Genomic DNA, 21,951 nt, shown 5'->3' with positions numbered 1-21,951 from the left:
TAAAAAACACACATAAGAACAAAATTCCAAGCAACACCAACCAAAATAATATATGGAATTTATTAGGGAAAAAGCTAAACAATAGAAAGGGGAAAAGACTGAAAGGGTGTGTGTGTGTATAAAACTTCCAGCCCTAAGACCTGTGAATAAGAGGGTGGCGAGATTGAAGCCACTGTGACCTGGTCAACCAGGCAGAATAAGAGCCACTAAACTGAAGGCTCACTGCGGGGAGGGACCAGGTCTTATTCTTTGCTCTACAGATCAGCATCTAATTCAGGGGTTAGCAATCAGAAAATATTTTTTGAAAAAAGGATGATGGGTCTTGTTATATGCAGCCAATGATGGGGGAAGGAGGGAAGGAGAAAGGGAGGAACAGGAGGAGACAAGGATCTGAGAGAGAGCAGCAAGGGTGGGGGGAAGGAGAAAGCTCCCCTCGTGTGGGTGAAGCTGTTGAAGCATCAATACCTGTAGCTGAGTGGGAGCAGGTGTTGGGACTGGGAGAGGCTACAGGGGTATAAAAAGGGGCTACACGGGAGGCCCAGGCCAGTGAGCAGCAGACCAGAGCAAGGCGGGGCCAGGTCGCTAAACCCGGTTACAGAACGATTCGCCCCGGCAGCATTCAACATCCACTCGCAGGTTTGGTTTGAAGACAGACATGGGGATGCACAGGTCCCTACAGTCCTGGTATCCATGCTGGAACCTGTCACCTGGAGAGAGAGAAAGACAAAAAAAAAAAAACGGGATCTCTGATCTGTGGCCTCCAAGTCCACATGTTCGCCACATAAGAGGTAAAACATAAATGTTTGTTTTAAAAAATAAGTGATTCAGCCCTGACCGGTTTGGCTCAGTGGATAGAGCGCCGGCCTGCGGACTCAAAGGTCCCAGGTTCGATTCCGGTCAAGGGCATGTACCTTGGTTGTGGGCACATCCCCAGTAAGGGGTGTGCAGGAGGCAGCTGATCGATGTTTCTCTCTCATCGATGTTTCTAACTCTCTATCCCTCTCCCTTCCTCTCTATAAAAAATCAATACAATATATATATATATTTTTTTTTTTTTTTTTAAATGATTCAGGGAATGTGGAGAAACAAACAGCACATTGCTTCCGAAGTTCAGACTGCCAGTAGTGGGCCCCTATGGGGCCATCCCTCCCCTAACCCCTAATCTTGCCCTCACCAAGGCCTCCAGTTCCCCAAATAGACACCACAAACAAGCTCCCTCAGAATTTATAGTCCGATTCCTGTCATCCCTGAGGGTGCGTGGGGACGACACAAGGACCCAGGGGCTCCCCCACAAGCACTTGTCTCCTGACAAGTCTCTTTATCTGGTCAAGGGTCAGAGGCGGTCCAGCAGCAGATCCAGACACTTTCCCAACTTCTTGGGGGGGAGGGGGGGAACGCCTCCCTCTCTGCCTTTGCCCCCAGGGCTCCTGAGAGAGCCACCTCCCTCAAGGTGGGGCCAAGTGCACCCAGAGACGCCTCAGGCCCACCTACCTTCATACACCTTCCTCAGAAAGCACTGCTGGCTGCCCCTGGCCTGGCAGGAGCTTTCCCCACGCTCGCAGACACCAGTGGCGTTGAGTAGATCACACTTGAAACACGTTAGAGCTGAAAAGTCAAAACCAACATCATGAGGCTCTTCCGGCCCATTACCCCCTGCGGGTCAGGAGAGAGAGCACAGCCTCTGGCCCGGATGCAGGCCACACAATGACAATGGCGGACAATGAGGTCCCACCTGATGCATGCAGAAAGCAGATGACTTCCGAGGGACCTGGGAGGAGGCATGGGTTCCTCTGGGTGCAGGGCTTGTGCCCAAGTACAGACAGGGTCTTCCTCACCTCCCAGGGGTGGACTGTGCTGCTGGAGCAGGTCAAGTTCTACCCCGCAGTCTGCCTGACCCCAACTGTAACGCCCATGTCATTCCTCCCAGTCCTCTCCCTAGGAGCCCACATCCACCATCCACCGACCAAAGACTTTCTTTGGACTCAAATGTAGGGCTCTCAGCAAGGAAGCTTGAGGAATTGGGGAGCATCAAGGTTAGAAATGAGCTGGAAGGGAGGTGGAGGCTTAAGTAAAATGAGGACAAGACGGGGAAGAAGAAAGGGAGGAGGAGCAGAGTGGGGCCCGAAGTGGAAGAAGCAAAGGAGAGGAGGCTGAGGCGGGGGGAAGAGTGGGGTGGGGGAAGGCTGTGGTCACCTCTGAGGTGAAGGGTAGGTCCTTATGCCTTGCTACTCATGTCCCCATGCCCCTCAATCCGCAGCACCCCCGTGGGTCTGCTCCCCTAGACCCAGTACCCAGAGTCCCCCCCGACCCCCCAGATGCCCTGGAGGGGCTCACCTTGCAGGGAGCCCCAAAGCAAGGAGAGGCCCAGCAGCAGCAACAGCAGCGGCCGCGGTGAAAGGCTCGTACCCATCTCTGCCGCAGGACCAGGGAGTAGCTGAAGGACAGAGAGAGCTCACTGCAGGCACCAGCCCCTGAGAACGTGTCCGGCTTTATCACGGAGGAGTAGCCAATGGGAGCCCAGGCAGAGGGCTGCCCTTGCCCAGGACCTGAGGGCATGGACCTCCTGCTGCCTCGGGCTCCGCACCCCTCACTGGCCCTATAGGCTCTTAAATGGGAGAATTGTGGCCGCCTTACTCAGCCCCGGTACTTAGGAGATTCAGGTGAGAGATGAACCTGGGTGGGGCTCATGATACGTGATCTTCCTTACTCACGGGACCTCGGGACCTCGTCCCTAAGTATGTGAGTCCAGCTCTGGCAATCTCCTGATTTCACGGAAATGGATATGCGCCTAGAGACTGTTGCTAATAACGCACTAAACCCCAAGTAGCAGATTTAGGCTTATTTTCTAGGCAGGCTGCATTCCAGGCAAGATAGAGAGTTTTTGTTTGTTGCTTCATAAATGTCATTTTAAAACACTGATCTGGGGGAAATGTTTTGTAGCTTTGGCTTCAGGCTCCCCTGCAGCCCTCGGCACATCCCATAACGTGGGTCCATCCTTCCCCAAATGCCAGACTTCAAGAGCAAAGACATCCCCCCACCCCTTCTGCATGGCCCTTCTCCCCCAGCTTAAGAAAGAACAGGAAACACACTGAGAGGGAGGGCCAGCTCCACAGGGTACAACACTCCCCAGCCCAGCTCTGAGGTCTGAGGAGGCTGTCACATACCCCATCCCAAACAACACGTGACGCTGAGAGATAGATCACCATATGCCCAACAGGGTTATTCCAGCTGACTCTCAAACAAGGGCCTATATAGGTGTCATTATGATCTCCATTTTACTGATGAGAAAACTAAAAGGAAGCCATCGGTTCCAAGTGACAAAGAGGATACGTGGCAGAATCGAATGATCCGCACCAGCACAGCCAAGGGTTCGGCGAGCCTGAGGGAGGGCGGTGAAGGATGAATAAAAAGACAGACAAAAGAATAAGCTGGGTCTAGGTGGATCTTCTGTGCCTGGCTGAGGCCACAGAACAGATCCAGACTGCAAAGCTGATGCTTTATTTATAGTCAGGGACAAACAAGGTAATTTACAATGTTCTTGTAAGTTTCACTGGTTTTGGCAGCACTTGCTGCCCCTCCCACAGCCCATTAGCTACCCAGGAAAGATCTAGGGAGCAGTCACAAGATCAAGCCTAATTATGCTTAGAGGGCTGTGCCCTCCAAGCTGGGACTTGTTTGCGACTTTGCCAGCAGGTCAGTCCAAGGCTTAACCCTATAACCGCTCCCTACAATCGAACCCAGATCTTCAGGCTCGGTTGACGCTGCGTTTGTACACGCAGACCCAGGGAAAAGCCCTGAGGTGGAAAATCTACCTTGGTAAGTGGAGGGCAGGGAAAAACAAGATAGAAAAAAAAAAGAAGAAGAAGAAGAAGCCTGGCCCCTCCAGTCTGGTCATTAACGAGTTTATTAAGGGAACCTTACGTACAAGGAGTGTCTTAGGTGAATGCGAGACAAAATGGAGCCTGGCGCGGCTTGGCAGGCACCAGCGAGTTACATAGGGTAAAGGGGGGTGGGGAAGGGGGGGGGACAGGCAAGGGCACTAGTACAGAATGGGAATGCCACCAGGGAGGGGAGATTACTAGTACATGCTTGACCAGGTCAGGACAACAGCCTGTTCCAGGAACCAGCACATAGCAGGAGGCCAGGAAGGGATGCTGACTTCTCCGAATGAACATCGATTACCATCAGTCCCTAAGGGCGGTTGCAGAGAGCAGCCTCAGTTCCGGGCCAGGCCCAGCTCGTGGGGCAGCGCAGTCTCATCATGGCACAGTCCCTCCGCACCCGGTCCCTGTGCCAGGTGTCTGTGGGCCAGATGGATAGATTCAGGAAGTCTTCCATTTGTAGGTGGTGACTGGCTGGGCATGGATAAGACCTGAGAACCTGGGAGTGTGCGAAGAGTTGAGAACTCATTCTCATCAGGAAGATGAGGGGGAACAGTACACTTTCAGGAAGAGAGGAGAGAGCCATGCACATGCAGAGAGCGCTGCATACTCAGGAAACAACTGGCAGCTGTGTATGCCTGTGGCTTGGGAGGGAGCTTGGGGTGCAGATGGAGCGGGTGGGGTGGGGGAGCAGAAAGATGAGCCTGAGGAAGTAAATGTGGGGACAGGTTGCAAAAGGTCCTGGTGGTAGCACTGCACAGGTGAAGCAACATGCCTCCCAATTTGACTGCGCCCTCACCCCCTCTAACTTTCGGGAAGCCTGAAAATGGTTGCCATGGCTACAACCCCTTTCCTAGGTCTTTCCACAGGGATCTCCATGCTAGGGATCACATATACCCTCCATTCGTGGCCATGTGAATCGCATGAAAGGCCTACGAAGTAGCCTGGCATTGGAATTTTGTGCAAAAGAGACGACAGTGAGAGCTTAGACCACTGAGATTCTCTCTTGAAAACCAAATGTGAGCCCTAGCCAGTTTGGCTCAGTGGACAGAGCCTCGGCCTGTGGACCAAAGGGTCCCGGGTTCGACTCCGATCAAGGGCAAGGGCATGTACCTTGGTTGCAGGTTCCTCCCTGGCCCAGGCCCTGGTCAGGGGTCATGCAGGAGGCAACCAATCAATGTGTTTCTCTCACATCGATTTTTTTTTTCCTATCTGTCTTGCCCTCTCTCTTCTCCTCTCCCTAAAAATCAATGGAAAAAAATATCCTCAGGTGAGGATTAACAAACAAAAAAAGAAAACCAAATGTGAGGAGAGTCAGCAGTGCACACGAGGATCAAAAGATAGACAAAGGCACGCCTCAGAAGTCAGGGGTGAGTGAGCAGACGTAATGAACACTCAGAAGCTGTGAGTAAGCAGAAGTTATGAACCAGTTGGAGTACTGGTAAGCAGAAGTCTCAAAATAGAAGGAATAGAGGAAAGTGAGGTTAGAACAAGAGCAGTAGGGACACAGGGAGGGAGACCATAAGAAACGAAGTCCTACAAGATAACTAGCACTAGCGCGGCCGTGGAGCCAGAACCCCATCTCAGGCCACAGATTGTGTTCGGGTCTCCACGTGGCCCGGTCTGGGTGGTGTGTATTCCCAGCTCGGGCATCCATATAATTTCCCATTATTCAAGGTAAACTGAAAGAGGCAAGGTGTCTCCCATCTCTTCCGTGTTCTTTTCTCTCTGTTACCGTCTCCTGGACTTCTCAGCTTGCTCATCCTCCTTTTGCCCCCCCCCAATAGTGGTCTCAGCACGTGAGGCTAAATGACCTTTCGCGAATTGTCTCTGTCTTCCTGTGTCTCAACGGCCAATTCCTGGGAGGAGGCTCTGATTGGCTCAGCTCATCCTTTTGAGCCAGGCCACGAACATTACAGGGGCTGAGCTGGCTGATTCTTGGGCTCATTTAGGGGCATTGGGACTGGAACATTAGGACGAAAGAGATCAGCGGAGGGAGGAGGCAGGGACTGGAGCACCTCTGGTTGTCTTAGTTCCAGAACTCTCCAAGTTCCACAGTGAATTCCCCATCACCATGTTTCCTTACGTGGTGTGCTCAGACTCTCCCAGGATTGGCTTAGAAGTGCCAGGCTGCTGGACATAGGAAAGAGATTTCCAAAGTAGAACTCAGGGAAAGCCACCCGGAGTGGGACTGGGCTATAGTCCCATAAAGCCAACCTTTAAAAAAAAAAAAAAAAGAGGGAGGAAGAAGTTGGAGCACAGGGTTTAAGGAGAGAACAATCAGGCCTTAAGGTCCTGTCTCTCAATATGGGGGAGAGGGGAGTCGGGGATGACCCAGAAAGGAATAATAATTGCAAAGAGGGGTGCTGCTAAACTTTAAACCGGTGGGTGGTACAGACGACAGTGCCTCTTCCTTTCCACTCATTTCCACTGCGTCTGGCATCAAAAGTCTGACTCAATGGGATCTCATAGCTGTTTCTCCAAACTTACTCCGCATGAAAGGAAGGAACTGTTGGTGGCATGTTTTTTCATGCTCTTCTTGACTCCAAATGAGCCCAGCCCCTGACCTTGAAATCCCAGTTTTGTCCTCCAGCTCAAGCCAAGTTGGGTAGGCCTCCTCTGCAGCTTTTGCCCCCTGGTGATCCTGCTTCTCCAGCTGACCCAGAATCCTCAGCCAGCCCATTCTAGGGGCTCTCTATAGATTCTCGTCCAGGAGGCAGAGAGAGGCCCAGAAAAGGCAATTCATTCATTCCTTCATTCAGAAAAATAATGCATTATGGACCTTTTATGTGGCAAACATGCTGCTAGGTACTGGGGATACAACAGTGACTCAGGCAGGGACCTACTTTCAAGGAGCTTAGAGTCTAATGGAGGAAACACACATTGAACAGATAATTATAAGAGTGATGAATGTCATCTACTCCAGATCCAGCACATTGTGGTCCAAGAGAGGCAGGCAGGGAAGAATTAAATGAAGGCTGGGTGCTCTCTTCCACCCAGTTCCCCCAAAGTTCCAGCTTTATACCAGGGGCATGCCTCACTGCATCTGTCCCCTCAGCTTGGCTGCTCCTGGGAAAGAACAGACAGCTCAAGGCACAGCTTTCGACTATCCCTTGTTGATCCCTTTTCTGTGCCCATAGCGTGTAAATTCTCTGGTTACCCATTTGAGTTTGCCATCTGCTTCCTGCCAAAACCATGGCTGATATAGACCTTTATGAAGAGACTATTTACAGAAGTGGGCAGGGTTAAGGAAAAGGAAGGAAGGAAGGAAGGAAGGAAGGAAGGAAGGAAGGAAGGAAGGAAGGAAGGTAGTTGGGGCATCCAGATTTTAGCACAGAAAGAACCTATCATGGTCCTTAGGCCTAAGGGGCAGGGGAAGAAAAACATGTTGCAATAGCCTGGTTGAGAGCTGGAACCATGGAGGAGAGGACACTCAACCGAAGCTCCATCATGGAAAGACCCAGCCAGTGTCAGACAGGCAGGAATAGGAACAAGTACTTCAATCGCAATCTTTCTCCCTCCTCCCCCCCCCCTCCTCCTCCTCCTCCTCCTCCTCCTCCTCCTCCTCCTCCTCCTCCTCTTCTTCTTCTTCTTCTTCTTCTTCTTCTTCTTCTTCTTCTTCTTCTTCCTCCTCTCTCTCTCTCTCTCTCTCTCTCTCTCTCTCTCTTTCTCTTTTTTTGGTCTCTCTCCCTCCCTCCCTCTCCCTCTGTGTGTGTGTGTGTGTGTGTGTGTGTGTGTGTGTTTCCTCCCTCCAATCTTCCATTGGCTAAACCCAATCTGAATCCAACCCCAACCAGCACTCAGGGAATCAAGTCCATAGAGGTCAGCCTTCTGGGGTACAGGGCCAACGAAGGGCTGATTTAGAGAGCAAAAGAGAAAATAACCAGTCAGCCAGACTTCACTCTCAAGAACACTTGAAGAAGAGAGGATATAGCTTTTAAATTTTATTACAAAGGCTATATGTTATTTGATAATAAGATTTTTTAAAATAGGACCGAGAGCCCCAACACACCACCTTGCACGTGGCAAACACATAACCCGCACTGGCACAGTTGGATGGGTTGTTGGAGGGCCAACCTGAGAACCTCAGAGCACAGCCCATTGTTAGCAAACATGGGTTGATGCTGAGGTTCTAGAATTCCCAGAAGCAGTGACTCAGCACTGGGAGCTTCTGCTCACAGTTTCTCTTCACAGCTCTTGGGTGCCCTCCACCAGGGTTCCCTCTGTCCCAAAATCCAGATGAAGTTTCTCTTGCTAGTGAGTCTTTATCTGCTTGGATCTGCCAGAGGTGAGTCCTCTACCTTAACTCTGGGTAGATATGTAAGAGGCCTCTTTAAGATGTTTTAGCCCTTGAAGAAGAAAGATCGGTATCTTAGTTACCGCAATCAGGCTGACTCATACTCAGGAAGAGCTAAACAACTTCAACTCTGAGCCAGTTGATTCCTTCTGGTTATGGCTTTACCATCAGAGGAGCCCACTGGCGTGGATCAGGCCTCTTCCTACTTCGGTCAGCCACTCAATACTTGTACCTGATGCTCTGTGAGATGAAAATATACACTGAGTGGCCATATTATGATGATCTCTGAATGCATAATAATCTGGCCACTCAGTGTATGTCCTATATAATAAAAGGCTAATATGCAAATTGTTCCCTCGACCAGGAATTCAACCAGCAGGCAGGCCGGCCAACCACCCATGTCCCCTCCCCCTAGCCAGGCTGGCCGGACCCCACCCATGCACGAATTCATGCACCGAGCCTCTAATATATACACTGAGTGGCCAGATTATTATGCGTTCAGAGGTCATAATAATCTGGCCACTCAGTGTAGGTCTAGGGTTCTATGGAAGTCTAATGAAGGCTTGTTCCAGTGAACTGAATGCAAGAAAGCCTTGTGCAGTTAATGTGGGAAGGAAAGCTACAAGGAGACGGAATGTAAAGTCCCAGAAAGCCATGTCAGGACACAGCAGGGCTGGGGCCAGAATTTACTGGCTCACCTCTCTTTCCTGGCTTCCAGGTGTCTGTATTTCCTCTTTAGGACCCACATTCATGGTGGGCTGTGTTCCCTCCTTCTTCCTCCAGGAGAAGAGAGAGGCCATGAACTCTGAGCTGTTGGTTAAATGACAAAGTGTTTTCCTGTAACGTCAGTTCTCAGACATTTTGTTTTTGGCTTTTTTAGATTTTCAAAGGTTGACTCAGAAACATAGATACATAGCTATCAGGTGGTAATATATGTCAGCTGCACGGTAAAGCAGTGACTCAGAAACTATAGCCCCTGGGTCCGGATGAGGCTGGGTCCCGGGCCTGGGTGAGGCCACGCGCCCCTGAGTCCGGGTGAAGCCGCGCCCCTGGGTCCGGGCGAGACCAAACCAGAGAGAGTCGGACCTGCATTACCACCATTTGTCCACCATCCAGAACTGAAAAGTCAGTGCCAACATGTACACATAAGGAACTGGTGGACATTGAAATTGGGTCTCAAAAGAACAGTTGGTCCAGAAAGAAACTCACTACAGACTGATTCATTTGCCTGTCAGCATAACTATTATTGCTCGTCTCACATTCGGTTCTTATAGTATATTTCTAGTAACACATGATCTCGCTCATCTAGGGGAAATGATGAACAACATAAACTAATGAACAAGAACAGACCCAGAAACAAGGAGGCATCGATCGGACTGTTGGGCCTCAGAGGGAGGGTAGGGGGGGGTGGGAGAACGGGGGGAGAGATAAACCAAAGGACTTGTGTGCATGCATACGAGCCTAACCAATGGTTAAGGACAACAGGGGGGTGGGGGCATCCGTGGGGAGGGGTGTGGGATGGGAATGGGGGGATGAGGACAAATATGTGACACCTTAATCAATAAAGAAATAAATAAAAAAAAAGAAACTATAAGGATGACTCAGAAATCAGTGTACTTTTTCAAGCTTCCTTTCTATAGTAGAAATATCTCTTTGTTGAAGCTTCTGTTAACTATTGAAGAACCAGTCAAGCAGATAATTCTGTAACGATTTTTAAAAATAAAAACCTCCTAAAAGCCTTACTAAGTCTTACCTTTCCTCCTTTCTCCACATATTATGAGCTTCGTTTTTCCAGAAAGTCATTGATTTTAAGGACTGCACATCACCCAGAAGGAATGAATGAGTCAGAACTCTTACAGAGCTAGAGGACTTTGGGGCCTTAGGCTGCCTGTCTAAAAGATCTTGTAATTCCTCTCCGCTTTTGGCTAGGTCAGTAACTCAGTCATTAAAATTTGCTTTCCCTCCTCTAGGTTACTCAGTCAAATCAAAGAGTAATACTCAAATTCTATTTGGTGCTTCACTCGATAAAATGAAAGTCATAATTAAGGAATATCTGCCAAAACCGGTTTGGCTCAGTGGATAGAGCGTCGGCCTGCGGACTGAGGGGTCCCAGGTTCGATTCCGGTCAAAGGCATGTACATCGGTTGCGGGCACATCCCCGGTGGGGGGTTGCAGGAGGCAGCTGGTCGATGTTTCTCTATCATCGATGTTTCTAGCTCTCTATCCCTCTCCCTTCCTCTCTGTAAAAAATCAATAAAATATATTTAAAAAAAAAAAAAGGAATATCTGTCTACAGTCATTGAGGAAATGGACTAAAGGCAGAAGAGACTGGTCAGAAGAGACTGCCCAGCTAAGAGTTTTGTAATTCCCAGTGTAAGGGGAGGACAGGAAACTAAAATTAATTGAGCACTTTAGCAATGGGCTAGGCGCTTCACAATTTATCTTATTGACAACTCCATGAAGTGGGTGTAAATGTTATGTCACAAGGAATCTCAGTTCAGCTATATAGGCAAAGGATGTGTTTATCTTAAGATTGATAGCAACTTTGCTTTGAGCCTCCAACCCACATAGATAGGGGACTGAGTGCAGGAAAGAAGTTGAAATTGCCAAATAAAGGCATCTTAATTCCACCTGGTAATTTTTGTGTTCAGTGGACATTTATTTTTTAATTAAACTTATCAAGGTGACATTGGTTAATAGGCCCATACAGGCTTCAAGTGCGTATTTCTGTGATACCGAGATCTATATATTGCACTCTGTGCCCACCAATCAAAGTCAAATCATTTTCCATCACCATATATCAGGCCCCCTTCACCCCCCAGCCCCTTCCCTCTGGCAGCCACCACACTGTTGTTTGCGTCCACAAGTTTCAGTTTTATATCTCACAGATCAGTGAAATCAGATGGTTCTTCAATTTTTTTTTTTTCTGACTGCCTTATTTCACTAGCGTAATAGTCTCAAGGTCCATCCATCCACGTTGTCTCAAATGGCAGTCTTCCGTCTTTTCTTCCGGCTGAGCCGTATTCCGTTGTGCATAATTAGCGGGCTTCCTCCAGCGTCTGTAATATCTTCAGTTGCCTGGTACAGGCCCACAGGCAGCCTGGGAGCCTTCCTCCAGGGGACAGCAGTCTTTACCCCCAGGCACGCATTCTCTCCTCCTCCTCATCATCTTTTTTTTCCTGCTCCTTCTCCCATCCCAGGAGCACCCAGTCAGCTGGATGAGCCTCCCGGCTCTTTGAATCATCAAGATGCCGTTCAGCAATTTTCAGGTGAGCCCTTTTCACTCGCAACCCCTTCCGACCGCGAGGCTTTGTTGGAGACTTCTTCAGGCGGGGACGCCTTCAGCAAGCAGGCTGCCTTCGAGCACGCTTTAGTGGGACGCGCTTCCGGTGAGCACATTTCAGGTAAGCACACTTTCCGGTGAGCCCGGTCTGGCTGAGCACGCTTGCGGGGAGGGCGCACGCCGCAGGTGCTCACGCTTCCGGCGAACCACCTGCAGGTGTGCAAGCTCCGGCTGAACAGACTTCAGGTGAACAGGCTCCGGCTGAACAGGCTGCGCCTGAACAAGCTGCCGGTGAACAAGCTATGACTATGGCTGAGCACGCCGCCATGGGACAGCCTTCCGGGGGACAGGCTTCGGGGGAACAGGCTTCGGGGGAACAGCCTTCAGGCAGTCCAGCAGCCACCAGTGCAGGTGAGCCACATCGGATGGGCGCCAGGCCTGGCCTTCGGGTGGGAAGTAAGCAACACATCGAGGAACCCCAGAGTGCAGAACCGTTCTCCCAAAGACTCTCTCTACAGGCGAAACCGTTAGGAAGGTCCTCTTTTAAGAAAAATAACACAAATGCAAGATGCCAGCAGTCCCTCCAGCCTCACTTTACCTAAGAATGTATGGATGCTGCCCTAACCGGTTTGGCTCAGTGGATAGAGCGTCGGCCTGTGGACAGAAAGGTCCCAGGTTCCATTCCGGTCAAGGGCATGTGCCTTGGTTGCGGGCACATCCCCCAGTGAGGGGTGTGCAGGAGGCAGCTGATCGATGTGTCTCTCTCATCGATGTTTCTAGCTCTCTATCCCTCTCCCTCTCTGTAAAAAAAATCAATAAAATATATATTTTTAAAAAAGAATTTATGAATGCAGATGCTCACAGCTCCCATGGAAGGGGCTTCTGGAAGACTAATCTTCAAGAGCTTCATGCTCAACCTGCCTCTTAACAAACCGTTGGAGTGCTATGCAAACCCTGTAAAGAGCTCTCTAGCCTAACCAGCATGTCTCAGTGGTTGAGCATCGACCTGTGAACCAAGAGGTTACGGTTCGATTCCCAGTTGGGGGCACATGCCATGGTTGCAGGATTGGTCCCCAGTTGTGGGGGGCAGAAGGGAGGGGAAGGTTGCAGGAAGCAGCCAATCAATGATTCTCTCATCATTGATGTTTCTCTCACTCTCCCTCTCCCTTCCTTACTGAAATCAATAAAAAAATATATTTATTTTAAAGAGAGAATATCTAGCTTCCAAGCTGGTGGCTTTGGTGTGCTTTTTGCTTGTTTGTTTATTTGAACATGAAAAGTAAAGCATGAAGACATCCTGTTAGATCCAGAAATAAGTTCCCAGGACAATGGCAGTTGTTTGGTTCTTACTAAAAACGGGTTGTTCGAGGAATTGAAAACTAGATCCAAGATTTGTGGCCTTAAGTTATTACCAGACGTAATACTTCATATTTCACCCCATCACTTAAGTAGTAGTATCCCAAATTTTCAGTTGAGAGAAGTGAGACTAACATCACATGGTTAAAAAAAATAGCAAACCTTGGGTTCAAACTGGGGTCTGACTCCAAAGCCCTATTTTTTTCACTTCTTGTGCTTCCTTAACTAGGGAATTGGCAGTGGAGAGAGAACAAAAGGCAACATAGGAGCTTTTCAAAGAGAATGCCCTTTGTGACAAACTGACCTTCTCATAAAGGTCGATTTGAAAATGGAGAACGGTACAGACTCTCTATAGGGTTAGCAAAATTTTAGAGCATTCTAACATAGCTTATTAGTCAAATTTTCCTCCAAGTGTTTGTGCCTGTGGGTAAGTGAGAGTATGGAGGAGAGTATGAAAGGGAGTCAGACATGTAATAACTTCTCCTTTGATCCTATTGTTAGACATGGCATCTAATTATAAATGTCCAGGACGTCAAGGGGGATATGAATTGGAATAAAAGTCAGTATCAGAGAGATAAATTTGGGATTCATCAGCAATGAACATCATAGATGAAGCAGAAAGAATGAAGGAATGTCACTGGTAGAGAAGAAAGAATATGCTCTATCAGACACAGGGCCCTCAGATCCCCAACAAGAACCAAGAAATGAAATGTGTTGCATCCGGGCTGCAAGTTGCCCATCACCCGTCCCCAGAGGTGTGACTCAAGCCTACACAAGAGAATTTCATCAGGCTTATCTTAAATTTTCAGGCCCAGGGATAAACTGCCACACATGCTCTTATATGAATAGTGAAGGAAAATGTCTTCGTGGAGAGGGATCCTGCACCCTTCAGAACTCCCAGCAGTGCATGTTAAAGAAGATCTTCGAAGGTACAGTGGGGACTTCGTGAGGCGATCTTGGCCAGCAAACACTTGAGTATTCATGGGGAGTAGTTGGGTGGCGGGAGGGGACAGGGGCCTGAGGAGGAAACAGTCTGTGCTTCCCAGAAACTCGGAAATTCAATAAAACCTTATCCTTCCAAGCATTAAGAGTAGAATTCCAGTTACTGATGGAAAGGTAGAGTCTCTTCCCAGCAGGTCTTGAAAGGAGGCAGGAAGAATGACTGTCTCTTCTTATTAAAGAAATCTGCGTTGCCCCTTGAGCCATTGACTGTGAGCTCAGGACTGGGTCTATCTTGTTCATGGCTATATATTCCTAGCACTTAGCACAATGTCTGGCACATGGTAGGTATTTAGTAAATACTGAGCAAATGAGTAAACAGTTGTCTACCAGTCTGTGCCCATAGGTTGCCGGAACTGTCAGAGTATCGAGCCACACCTCTCTACCCTTCCACTCACTCCTCATCCCCAAAATAAGGGATCTTGGTTACTTCCATCCTGTAAACCACATTGCCTCACTTCCCTTGGAGTCTGTCTGGTCCCTCAATAGAGGGAGTGGGCAACAGATGGAGGAGAGGGCCTAGAAGAGGCAAGTGGAAAGGGAGGTCTCACTCGCGCCAGCATGAGCACACTGTGGACCACGGGATGGGATGAAGGCTTAGTTTGCCTCCTGCTCACTACAGTCTGTTTCTGCTTCTTTCAGGTGGAAAACTTGAATTCATGGTTCAGGGATGTGAGAATATGTGCCCATCAATGAGCCTCTTCTCCCATGGGACCAGGATGCAACTTATCTGCTGTCGGGATGCATCTTTCTGCAACATGACCTAGAAGCTGGTGCTCTTCCTTGCTTCTGGCTCTGACTCAGGCAGCAAAAATCCTCCACCAACCTACGGGGCTCAGTTTACATTTGGTTTCCCTTCCAGTCAACAGCTAGTCACATGGGCCTCTGCCTGAGTGTCAGACTGGATGCTCAATATCCATGCCTCTCCTACCCACTCCTCTCTGTCCCCAAATCCATCTCTCAACATTCTTTTGTTTTTCAATAAATCCCGCATGGTTAAAGGATATAGACTCCAGACAGGTTTCTTTTCAGTCAGTTGCAGGGTCAGCCTAAGTGTCCTTCACTTCACACATTGAAACAGATGCATTTTTAAACCAGATCCTCCAGGACAGAGACCACAAAGAGGAATACAAAGTAGGTACTAACGTTTTACAAGCTTAAACAGAGAGAGGGTCCTTCTCTGACTCCCTGGAACCCCATCCCCATCTACGTATCATGGTGTCCAAAATTCACCCCTTCTTTGACAGTTTTTAGTCTTTAAGAGTCTACTCTTAAAATAATCATAATAAAATTACTCCTTTTTATCTATTGCTGTATAAATGCACACTTTAGAAAAGAAAAAAAAAGGCTCAAATCAATTAAGTTCCCATCTTCAAGAACCTTGAAAATGAAAAGCAAAATAAACCCAATGTAAGCAGAAGGAAGTAATGAAGGTAAAAGCAGAAATCAATAATACTGAAAACAGAAAAATAGAGAAAAATCAATAAAAGAAAGAGCTGGTTGTTTGAAAAGATCAATTAAACCTCTAGCAAAACTGACAAAGAAAAAAATGATAAAAGAGACCCTGAAGACTTCAAAAAGATACTAAGGGAATACTATTAACAACTCTACACACATAAATTTGACAACTTAGTTAAAGAAACCAATTCTTTGAAAAACACAAATTGCCACAACTTGCTCATTATGTAATGAGTAATTTAAATAGTTTTATAATTAAGAATATTGAATTTATAATCTAGAAATTCCCCCAAAAGAAATCTCCAGGCTGTGATGTTTTCACTTGAGAATTCTACCAAATGTTTAAAGAAAAATTAACACCAATTCTACACAATCTCTTCCAGAAAACACAGGGGGAGAGAACACTTACCAACAATTTTAAGAAACTAATGTTACCCTGATACCAAAACCAGACAAAGATAGTACACACACAAAAATAGAAAACCTATAGACCAATATCTCTCATGAATATAGACCAAAAAAATCCTGAATAAATATTATCAAATGGAATTAAGTATGATGTAGAAAGAATTATACACCATGAGGTTTATTTGTGGGTGCAAAGCTGGCTCAATATTTGAAAATCAATGTAATCTATAATAGCGGGCTAAAAAAGAAAAATAAGTTTATCATATCAACTCATACAGAAAAACACATTTACAAAAATTCAACAATCATTCACGTTAAACTCTCAGAAAAACTGAAACAGACGAGAGTTTCCTCAACTTAAAAACACACGCCACAGATAACATTATCCATAATGATAAAAGACGGGATGATATCTCTCTAAGCCTGGGAACAATCTTACTCAACATAAATTCCAGGCAGTGCAGTAAGGAAAGAAAAGGAAGCAGGAGGCATAAAGATCAGAAAGAAAGAAATGAAACTGTCCCTATTAGCAGATGACATGATGCTCCATGTAGAAAATTTGAAGAAATCCAGAAAAACACTCCTACAAGTAATTAGTGAGTCCAGCAAGGTCAGAGAATACAGTATTAATGTACAAAAATCAATTGTACTTCTATATACTAGCAATGAACACTTAAACACCCAAACTAAAATTACAGTATCATTCCCAATGGCTTACAACAAGAGAAATATATATATATAAAAAGCCAGCAACCAAACGCCATAACAACCGGAACAACCGGTCGCTATGATGCCCACTGCAGCCAGCAAACCACTCAATCTGGGGGTGGGGCCAGCCAGCCAACCTTCTGCAGCCCCTCCTTCCACTGGCCCCACTCCTGATCGCCCCCCCCCATCCCAATAAGGGGCAGGGCCGGCCAGCCAACCACTCATGGCCCCTTCCCCAGGCTGCTGGCCCCCGATCTGCCCCCCCCACCCCATTCAGGGGCGGGGCCAGCTGGCCCACAGCCCACAGCCCCTCCCCGTGGCCTGCCCCATCCCCCACTGGCCCCCACCCCCACCCCAATTGGGGGCAGAACCCACTGGCCAATCACCCGCAGCCCCTCCCCCCAGCCAGCCTGGCCCTGATCAGATCCCGATCTGGGTGGGCTGACTGGCCAACCTCCCGCCATCTCCTCCTCCAGACAGGCCCAGCCCCGATCCACTCCTATTGGGGCTGGGCCAGCTGAACCCCACACATGCACAAATTTGTGCACTGGGCCTCTAGTGTAGATATAAGGCTGTATAAACGGAAAACTACACATGCTGATGAAAGAAATCAAAGATACTTTAAGAAATGGAGAGATGTGTTGTGTTCATGAATTGGAGACTTACCACAGGAAAGCTGACAATTCTCCCAAAGTTGATAGAGTTCATTAGAATTCCAACCAAAAGCCCAGCAGTGAGGAGCAACATCGTCAAGATGATGGACTAGGTAACTCCAGGCTCTCTTTTCCCTGTGGAAATATTTTCTTAATTAAAGACTGGAGAAAATAATTTAATAGGAACTCTAGAACACAGTCAAAGGTCTACAGCACACAGATGAACACCCAACGAAGAAAAAGCCACGTTAAACACGGTAGGAAGTTTCACGGTGTTTTCACTCATCCTTGCTCCATGCCCTCTTCTAGAGGAGGTGGCAGTGGCCCATCTGCCAATACACTGCCTCCAACCCAATGGAGCAGACCCCGTTTGCAACGCGCTAACCTGTGTGGGGGCTGCCCGAGGACCACCCTGTTTTAACCAACTCCAGAGCTCAGGTAGGGAAAAGCAGAACAGCTCCGATCTTAGGCTGGGAAACCCACGAGAAGCAGTGAGCAGCTCTCGTGAAATCTGTAGGGGGCCTGCAGATGAGCAGCTGCCTGCGTAAGAGACTCTGGTTAGGTGGTGAGACTGTAAAGTGGTGCAGTCTCTGTGGCAGACAACGGATGGTTCCTCAAAAAATTACAAATGCAACTACCATATGAACCAGCAATTCCACTGCTAGGTATGTACCCAAAAGAATTGAAAGCAGAGACTCAAAAAGGTATTTGCACACCCACGTTCGTAGCGGCATTATTCACAATACACAGGTAGAAGCAATCCAAATGTCCATCAAAGGATCAATGGATGAATAAAATATGGTATACAAAAACAACGAAATGATTATGCAGCCTTCAAAGGAACAAAACCTGATCTGATACATGCTACAACATTGTTTGTAAACATATTTTCCCATTCTGTAGCTTGCCTTTTTATCCTCTTATTAGGTCTAAAAACAGCAAATGTGTGTGTTTTTTATTTCAGTGAAGTTCAATTATTTTTCCTCTTATGGATGATATTTTTGTGTCTCTTAGACAGTATAATAATCCTTTGTCTAGGCCCAGATCTTGAGGATTTTCTCCTATGTTATTTCTGAAAGTGTAATGGTCTTTTATTTTACATTTAAGACTGTAATGTCCATTTTCTGAAGAATAAACAAAATACAATGAAATAATATTCAGCCATAAACAGGAATAGAGTACTGATACAACATGGATGAACCTTGAAAACATTAAGTAAAAGAAGCCAGACACAAAATTATATAATTCTGTTTCTATTAAGTGGTCAGAATAAGCAAATCAATTCAGACAGAAATTAGTGTTTCTCAGGGGCTGAGGGAAGAAAAAAATGATGACTAGTAATGGGTAGTGATGTAAATGTTCTGGAATTAGACAGTGGTGGTGGTTGCACAACTTTGTGAACAGACTAAAAACCACTGAAGGGTACATTTTAAAGGGTGAACTTTATGGTATATAAATTATCTCAATAAAAGTTTTTAATTAAAAGCAAGTCCCAATTTTGAACTTCAGAAACGTAATTCTAAATAGCCCATGGGTCAAAAAATAAATCATAAAGAAATTAGAAAAACATTTGACCCAGATAACAAAAATACAACACATAAAAATGTGTGCCATAAAGTGGTATTTAGAGAAAAATTTATGATTTTAAATGCTTATATGAAGCACATATAATTGACACAGGACTAGTATCATGAATGTATATATTTACAGAAAACACAGAGGATAGAGGAAACATGAAACTGTACCATAGTAATACAATCAACAAATTCAAATGAAAGAAAATTACTGTATAGGGTAAACCAGCTGGATTATTTTACCAATAAAAATTGCAAGGGGGCCTGGCTGGTGTGGCTCAATAGTTAAGCCTTGACCAAGAGGTCACCAGTTGGATTGTCGGTCAGAGCACATGCCTGGGTTGTGGGCTTGATCCCCAGTAGGGGGCGTGCAGGGGACAGCTGGTTGATGTTTCTCTCTCAAGATGTTTCTATCTCTCTACCCTTCCTCTCTATATAAAATTAATAAAAAACTTTTTTTTTTTTAATTGCAAGGGGGAAAAATCAGAGAGAGGGAGGATGAAGGGGGAATTTATAGACCAAAAGTAACTTAAAAGTCATCAGTCAATTGCTAGTGTAGACTTTATTTGGATTCTGATTCAAAACATACTGCCCTAGATGGTTTGGCTCAGTGGAGAGAGCGTCAGCCTGTGGATTGAAAGGTCCCAAGTTCAATTCCGGTCAAGGGCACATGCCCAGGTTGTGGGCTTGATCCCCAGTAGGGGATGTGCAGGAGGCAAGCCCATCAATGATTCTCATCATTGATGTTTCTATCTCTCCCTCTCCCTTACTCTCTGAAATCAATAAAAGTATATATTTTTTAAAAACATATTATAAAAAATAAGAAAATGTAAACACTGAATGGATATCAATGAAGAGTGGTAAAAAGGGATAATCTTTTCTCTTTTTTCCCTTTTTTATTGAATGTATTGGGGTGACATTGGTCAATAAAATTATATAGATTTCAAGTGTACAATTTCTATACTACATCATCTGTTTATTGTATTGTGTGTTCATCACACCACATCAAGTCTCCTTCCATTTATTCCACCTATACCCTCTTCTACCCGATCTACCCTCTTCTACCCTCTTCTACCTTTCCCTCAGGTAATCACCATACTGTTGTCTGTGTCTATGAGTATATTTATTAATTGCTTAATCCCATCACATTTTTCACCAAGCCCTGCAACTCCCCTCCCCTCTGACAACTGTCAGTCTGTTCTTTATGAGTCTGTTTCTATTTTATTAGTTTATTTTGTTCCTTAGATTCCACAAATGAGTGAAATCATATGGTACTTGTCTTCTCTGACTGGCTTATTTCACTTAACATTTCACTCAAGGTCCATCCCTGCTATCCCAAAGGGTACGATTTCCTTCTTTTTTTATGGCCGAGTAGTATTCTATTGTATAAATGTACCACTGCTTTTTTATCCACTCATCTACTGATGGTCACTTGGGCTATTTCCAGATCTTAGCTATAGTAAATAATGCTGCAATGAACATAGGGGTGCATATATTCTTTCAAATTTGTGTTTTGGGTTTCTTTGGATATATTCCCACAAATGAAATCACTGGTTTATAAGGTAGTTCCATTTTTAACTTTTTGAGGAACTCCATACTGCTTTCCACAGTAGCTGCATCAATCTGCATTCCCACCAATAGTGCACAAGGGTTCCCTTTATTCCACATCCTCACCAACACTTGATTTATTGATAATGGCCATTCTGACAGGTAATATCTCATTGTGGTTTTAATTTGCATCTCTCTGACGATTAGTGATAGTGAGCATATTTTCACATGTCTATTGGCCATGTGTATGTCCTCTTTGGAGAAGTGACTATTCAGGTTCTTTGCCTGTTTTTTAATAGGATTGTTGGGTTTTTTTGGTGTTGAGTTTTATAAGTTCTTTATAAATTTTGGATATTAATCCCTTATCAGCTGTATCACTGGTTGTCTTTTCATTTTGTTGGTTTCCTTTGCTGTGAGGAAATTTTTTAGTTTGCTTTTGTTCCATTTGCTTATTCTTTTTGTTTCCCTTGCCTGAGGTGATATTTCAGAAAAAATATTGCTATGAGAAATGTCTGAGATGTTACTGCCTGTTTTCTTCTAGGATTTGTATGGTTTTGAGTCTTACATTTAAGTCTTTAATCCATATTTTTATTCTTGTGTATGGTGTAAGAAGGTGGTCTAGTTTCATTTTTTTTTTTTGCATGTATCTATCCAATTTCCCCAACACACTTACTGAATAGGCTGTCTTTATCCCATTAGATGTTTTTGCCTCCATTGTCAAATATTGACTATAAAGGCATCAGTTTATTTTTAGGCTCTCTATACTGGTCCATTGATCTATGTGTCTGTTTTTATGCCAGCACCAGGTTATTTTGATTACTATGGTCTTGTAATATAGTTGGATATCAGGTAGTGTGATTTCTCCAACTTTGTTCTTCCTCCAGATTGCTGTGGCTATTTGGGTCTTTTGTGATTTCATATAAATTTTTGGAATAGTTTTAGTTCTGTAAAATACTCCATTGGTATCTTAATAGGAATTGCATTGAATATACAGATTGCTTTGGCTAGTATGGACATTTTAATGATGCTAATTCTTCCTATCCATGAACATGGTATATACTTCCACTTAGTTGTGTATTCAATTTTCTTCTTCAGTGTCTTATAATTCCTGAGTATAGGTCTTCTACATCCTTGGTTATATTTAGTCCTAGGTATTTTTTTTTTTAAGCAATTGTGAATAGGATTATTTTCTGAGTTCCCCTTTCTGATAGTTCATTATTGGTGTATAAAAATGTAACTGATTTCTGGATATTTATCCTGCTACTTTACTGAATTCATTTATCAGTTCTAGTTTTTTTGTGTGGAATATTTAGGATTCTCTATATACAGTATCATGTTATCTGCAAATAAGTTTTACTTCTTCCTTTCCAATTTGAATGCCTTTTATTTCTTCTTCTTGTCTGATTGCTGTGGCTAGGACTTTGTTAAATGAATGGAAAAGCAGACATCCCTGTCTTGTTCCTGAGCTTAAGGGAAATGCTTGTAGTTTTTGCCCATTGAGTATGATGCTGACTGTGGGTTTGTCATATATGGCCTTTATTACATTGAGGAATGTTCCCCTATTCCCATTTTGCTGAATTTTTATCATAAATGGGTGGTGGATTTTATCAAATGCCTTTTCTGCATCTATTGATATAATCATGTGGTTTTTAGCCTTCATTTTGTTTATGTGGTGTATCAAGTTTATTGATTTGCAGACATTGTACCAACCTTGCATCCCTGGAATAAAGCTCACTTGATCATGCTATATGATCTTTCTCTTTTTAAAAAAATATATTTTTATTGA

The 21,951-nt window shown here is 45.5% G+C and overlaps 2 protein-coding genes across 2 annotated transcripts; one reads left to right on the top strand and one right to left on the bottom strand.

The window, feature by feature from the left end:
* Positions 1-483: 483 nt before the first annotated feature.
* Positions 484-17,777, bottom strand: LOC129148152 (protein PIP-1-like). Its single transcript, XM_054712850.1, has 4 exons — positions 17,760-17,777; positions 17,057-17,075; positions 1,492-1,605; positions 484-707 (listed from the first exon to the last, which is right to left on the bottom strand). Exons 1-4 carry the CDS (start codon positions 17,775-17,777, stop codon positions 583-585), a joined length of 276 nt encoding a protein of 91 aa, XP_054568825.1. The 3' UTR covers positions 484-582.
* Positions 8,053-14,820, top strand: ACRV1 (acrosomal vesicle protein 1). The gene is made up of 5 exons (XM_008142862.3): positions 8,053-8,169; positions 11,379-11,582; positions 11,678-11,872; positions 13,627-13,746; positions 14,459-14,820. The coding sequence occupies exons 1-5, from the start codon at positions 8,121-8,123 to the stop codon at positions 14,581-14,583; spliced, it is 693 nt and encodes a 230-aa protein (XP_008141084.2). The 5' UTR covers positions 8,053-8,120; the 3' UTR covers positions 14,584-14,820.
* Positions 17,778-21,951: the final 4,174 nt, after the last annotated feature.

Source organism: Eptesicus fuscus, chromosome 23, assembly GCF_027574615.1.
Source record: "Eptesicus fuscus isolate TK198812 chromosome 23, DD_ASM_mEF_20220401, whole genome shotgun sequence".
Classification (NCBI taxonomy): domain Eukaryota; kingdom Metazoa; phylum Chordata; class Mammalia; order Chiroptera; family Vespertilionidae; genus Eptesicus; species Eptesicus fuscus.
Note: the sequence above shows the minus strand (reverse complement) of the source record. Positions and strands in the feature narration are given on the sequence as shown.